General features: G+C 39.9%; 1 protein-coding gene across 1 annotated transcript in view; it reads left to right on the top strand.

The window, feature by feature from the left end:
- LOC109474771 (E3 ubiquitin-protein ligase RNF213-like) overlaps positions 1–5,910 on the top strand; it is a 122,127-nt gene that overhangs the window by 64,472 nt on the left and 51,745 nt on the right. Inside the window, 2 exon segments of the mRNA XM_019775133.1 lie at positions 1,771–1,899; positions 2,435–2,564. Of these exon segments, the coding sequence (XP_019630692.1) occupies positions 1,771–1,899; positions 2,435–2,564 (259 nt within the window).

Here is a 5,910-nt window from a genome sequence, read left to right as displayed (position 1 = left end):
CCACGATCTCATACCTTCGCCAAATGATGTTAACCCTTGTGGTTGACAAAGTATACAATTTTAATCATTGATTTTGTAAATAAGAGCCCCATTTGCATGGATTATATCAGCTGATCATATTCTCCACCCAATGACAGCCTCATCTTAACAAAAATGCTATTATAGCACTTCCTCATAAATTATGCAAATGAGGTCATGATTTGAATAAATTATGTTTGTTGATGTTCACCTTCACTTAACTTCCAAATGTGGCAAGTATGAAATTCCCAACAGTCACAACTATGAAATTATACAAATTTACCATTCATTATGCAAATTAGGTCCTCATTTACATAATCTATATCCCCAGATGTTTTTTCTCGTTCTCACAAGTGATGTCACAAGTGTTTCATAGTTCTATTATCGAATAAAGAAGATTTATAGAATTTCCTCATTAATTATGCAAATTAGCCCCTGATTTGCATAATTGTTGTTTGATCATGTCAAGCATCACTTCAACTACCTACATACCAAAAATCACGACAATCCGTCAACCGGTTCTTGAGTTATCCTCCTTCGAAAATTTTTCAACAAATGCTCCTGCAGTCCCAGAACAAGCCGCTAGGGGACCCAAACTCATGTCACTTCTTCCCTATCCCAAGAGCTATCTGCCCTTCAAAATTCGTGACCCTAGCATGTCCAGATCACGAGATATCAAAACCGGAAGTTCTGCTGCAGTACCTAGGTAAGCCGCCAGGGGGCCCAAAATCTAATCATTTCTAGGTCTCATGAAGACCTACCCACCTACCAAGTTTCATTCCAATCTATCCACCGCTTCTCGAGTTATCTTGCTAAACCACACACACACAAACCCACATACATACATACACACACACAGACAAACGCTACTGAAAACATAACCTTCTTGGCGAAGGTAATGATGTTGTTGTCTTTAGTTTCACACAATTTTTTACGGTCAGTTATTGACATGGCTACACTTTGAGGTGTACAATGACAAAAATCAAGGCCTGTGAGCAATAAGGAATAACATGAATATGATCCAAATATATATCCTTTTATTGCCCGGTTTCACTGGTACATACATGTTTGTTGAAATGTTCCATATTATTTTGTTCATGCATTTAAGGCATTTCAGAAGCCCTGGATGAGCAACGTAAACATCAATAGCTCAGTTGGTTGTGTTGTGTTTCTGTCGGCAGGTCCTCTAACCCCAGACATCGTGGGATCGAATCCCAGTGTCGGCACTTCGTTTTAATTTTCTTTTTTAACATCCCTTGTTTTGCTTTTAACATTCAAAAATTAATTGTTCTTACTCAGGAATGTCAACCAGTTAATAATTAAATTGGTACTTTTGTATTTTTGCACTTTTGTATTATATTTATATATAATAGTAGTTTCATCTTGCATGTCTTGGCAAGCTTAATTTGCCAGTTTGAATTGACACTGTTGGCATTATTTTAATTTTCTTTTTGACAATGCCAAAATGTTTATGATGATGCTACTACTGTAACAGTAACTGTTAACAGTGAAATTGCATTTAGAATGCAGACACACAAACACACACACACACACACATGGGCACGCACACACACACACAGAGATACACACACACAGACCAAAAACAATACCTACATTTTCCTGTAGATAACAAACTAGACCAAACAATCATCAATGTATAATCATGCAAAGTTGCTGTAACGTGTGCAATATGTTGTGGCTGATGCTGGATTTCATAATGTGTTAACAGAAGTACTGACAATTTTGTTCCAGAAATGAAAAAATTAAGACGTTGTGCTTTGTGATGGGCATTCACCCGTCCAACATATATGATCCTGACCCATCCTACGAACTAACAACAGACAATATCAAGAAGATCCTGGCCATACAGATGAGGTTCAGGTTAGTGAAATATTTGAAATGAGGTTAGAGTTTGCTTCAGGAATATTCTTCCTGCAGAAGTTTCTGCAGGAAAAATTCTTCCTAGCGCAAGCATTTCTGCAGATGCTGCAGGAAAGTCTGTGTGACAAAAAATTCAAAAGGAATGTTCAAGAGTTGAAGTTTAACTATCATGATTCACACTATGTACATGTACTTGAATGTCAACTATACATGTATATGATTGTTTATTGATATTTCTCATATTAGCACAAAATTTGAAAAGTAGAATTCAGGTGTGTAGGTTGTTTTCTTGTGATTTTGCAATTATCACCTTCAATAATTGAGCCTAATACATGTATGTTCCCAGTATCATCATGTAGTGCCCAGAAATTACAATTGAGAGCTGAATAAGTAGTTACTACTAGTATCAAAAATTCAAGTTCATACCCATTACAATACTCTTATAATATAAAAGTGCATGTGCACAGAAAAAAAATTTGCAATGGATGATTTCGCAGTTATGCACAGTCAGGCTTTTTATCATGCACCCTACCAGGTGTAACATCCCTGTCATCATCATGGGAGAGACGGGCTGTGGGAAGACCTGGCTCATCAGGTTCATGTGTCACCTTCAGGCAGGTCATGTCAAGGGCAAGAAACGTCCCAAGAATATGATCATCATGAAGGTTTGTCAGAACAATGTTCAATGCTTGACTGTCAAAAGAGTTTTTTCTTAACTGGTAGAGCCAAAAATGTCTATAAAATGTCTAACAGACAAAATTTTCTACTTGCCAAATGTAACTTCAAAATACGGGTGGGTTTTTGTTGTTGCCAAAGCTTGACCACAGAACTGGTAGCTACAATGTAGCTACATGTGGAGGTCCTTTGTTATGTGCATAATGTAGATCTGAATTTTTCTGGGTTAAACTGGCATGTGTATTAAAGCAGGCCATTCTTAGAGGGTGTTCAGATCTTTTTGTAGAAGTTGTGAGTCATTCTGCATACCATATACAATCATGTAGCTCTACATACATTTATAACAGACAGTCATCAGCAAATAATCTCACCTTTGAATCAAGCTGATCTGGTAGGTCATTAATATAGTCAAGAGGATAAGTAATGGTCCCAGGACAGTTCCTTGTGGAACTCCCGATGCTAACTGGAGCCAATTTGAAAGCTTTCCCTTCCACCACAGTCAGACTAAGCTTTTTACCAGTTTAGTGTTGTTCCATACTTCAATTTTGAGATGAGTCTGCCATGTGGGACTTTGTGGAACTTTTTAGATTTGTGAAGTCAACTTTTGCTAATCTCTATCCCCCCCCGCCAGAACAAAAAGAGAAATCTTTCCTTCACCAGTCAATCAGACTCTTTAACCAGACCACACGTCATGCAGATAGTCTGGCACAATGTAATGGACCTTGTAAATACATGTATCTGGGTTGTACACCTACTGTACTGTTTATAGTTGTTGTACTCTAGATATATGATATTTTGACATTTTATCATGTAAATACATGTATCAACGCCATTCAAGCAACATCGTTTGTTTGTCCTGCTGGCATTCCTGGCACAATATTTTTCAATATTTTCATGTCTTTAAATTAGATCATAGACCCCCAAATTTTTTTGCCCTGCAGTGGCATAGTTACTTCCGCATTCGTTGCGAGGGAGGAAATCTTGAATTTTAGGGGGACACTTTTGCTGGTACACAAAGCTAAGTTTAAGTACTTTCTAGCTAAGTACGTGATATTCGAGTACATTGTGTCCACGAACTTATTGCACTTCTTTCACATGCTATTTAATATATATCTAATTTTGCACAAGGAGGAATCCGGAAGCATAATGCTGCCCAGGAAAATTTTGAAATCTTGACCCGCCGAAATGCCAGCTCCTGCATTTTGGTGGTGCATTTTGCAGGTAGTGGCGGCCTAAAACGTGGCTTCCTACGCAGCAAAAGCACTCGGGGCAAGGGTTGGGCAACTGTGATTGCTCTATACGTAAAATTCGTCAATTACGTTTTACGGTAAATTCCAGATAGCTGTACAACGCATAACGTCGAATGAAAAAGTGCAATTACGCTCAACGCAAAATATTTCGATTACGCTCTACATTGAATTAGTGAGAGTGGTTGTCTATGCTCTACGCATGCAGGCCCCCCTCCATGCCAATCTTTTGGTATCACTCCAGTATTCAATGAGTGTTGAAAATTATTGGTTAACGCAGGTGCGGTTTCAATAGCTGTCATTTTGAGGAGTCAAGGTGGTATTAATGGTCTGGATCGGATGCTTTAGAGGGATTGGGATCTCGAAGAATTTTTTCCACACCATCAATAGAAACTTCCATATGTTCAAATTATGGGAGGTGTACAGGGCTGGCCCAGACATGGCATGTCTGTTGTCCTCTTCTGTGAAAATGCTTTCGAATTGTTAGCTGACTGAGGGCTTCTGCTTTTTTTCCCACTGACACTGATAATGGTATTCCCCATCTTTATGGGTGCTACCCCGACAAGGTCTTTTGTCAGTCCTTTTATGTATGGAGCCTAATGTACAACCAGAATGTTTGGGTTTCTCCCTGTATGCATGTGTGCCACATATTTAGAAAATGTGCATGTCTTATGCTTTTCTGAACTCCCTTCTTAACTCTCATTTGTTCAGTAGCCTTCCTCTTGTCCTGTTTTCTTAGCTCTGTTACATGTATAAAGGCACTGCTTTTTAAGAACAATGCCTCGTAATTGTCTTCGTCAGAAGGACTATGAAATTGTCTCGCCGGAGTGTGGGGAACTGCGGATTTTGCGATATAACTCTGGAAGGCATGATTCGACGTCCATGATTTTTGGCAGGCAGATTACCGCTGTTGAGGCCGAAGTCAAGTACAAGTTTCGGCTTCGTGGGGGGTCCGTGCGTCACGTTAGTGCACCTTTTGTGTTTGTGGCTTGTTAGCAAGATAACTCAAGTATTTGTAAAATGTTGATTATAATTCTTGGTGTGGTGCTTACTATTGACGGGACCAAGGTTAAGTTCGTTACTGAGCTTCGTGGGGGGTTTCGTTGTGACTACAGGGGGCATTTTGTTAATTTTTCTTGTGAGCAGGATAACTTTTGTATGTGTGGATGGAAGTTAATGAAATTTGATAGGCATTTTACTGTGATGGTCTCCAAGATTTAGTTCAAAGATGAGAGTCGTGCCGGGGCGGCAGCGGCCCCCCACACGAAAGAGGTATTTAGTGCTGCACAGGTGCAGCATTGGTGCTGCACATATCTGGCACTTTGAGCATTGATGCTGCATTGATCCACTTCCCTGGGCAATTGGGCATTGATGCCGCACTGATGTGTTGACCATTAATCATCATTTATCATTCTGGGCTCCCCATACTCTAGCAATGTATGATCTCCTTCCCCTGACAACAGCCGGTCACACCATATTACTCAGGCATCCAGGCTTTAATTACCGTGACAGGAAATGGCACCAATGCCCACAGGCCCCACCCCCACCTTTCTGGTCTATACCCTTGGTTATCCATTTTGTGTATATGAAGGGTCATGTAGGCCTTTGAAGACTAGAGTAACGGGAGGGGTCCAAAGTCCGGCAGGGGTCCAAAGTCCGGCATAGTTTTAAAGATTATTATAATTCTGTTATGCATGGGTGAATCCACATAATAAGAACAATTAGTTATGGAGCAAGACTTTATGTAAAAAATAACAAAGTCGGAAAGTTTGTCGAAGTTTATTGCTCAAACTGCTAGCGATTGAAATATTTGTTTGAATTTGACGCTTTTCGCAGAGGTTGACGAGAGAACGTATCCAGCACATAGCCTTCAGAACTGTCAAATCATTCATCCTAGAGTGCGACATGTGCAAAGATTTTACCCCACACATGAAAGGTGATTATTATACTTTCCATAGAAAACACACCATGGCTTGACATTGTCTTTATCCTTGGAAAATCGAAGCTTAAATAGCGGGCAAATGTTTACACCTAGCGGCCCGCCATCTTTACTGAGCCGCTACGACCAGGCAGCCGGGCGATACAACAG

This window comes from Branchiostoma belcheri, unplaced genomic scaffold (assembly GCF_001625305.1).
Source record: "Branchiostoma belcheri isolate BF01 breed outbred unplaced genomic scaffold, Haploidv18h27 scaffold319, whole genome shotgun sequence".
NCBI lineage: Eukaryota > Metazoa > Chordata > Leptocardii > Amphioxiformes > Branchiostomatidae > Branchiostoma > Branchiostoma belcheri.
The sequence above is the reverse complement of the archived record's forward strand: the minus strand, read 5'-3'. Positions and strand labels throughout refer to the sequence as shown.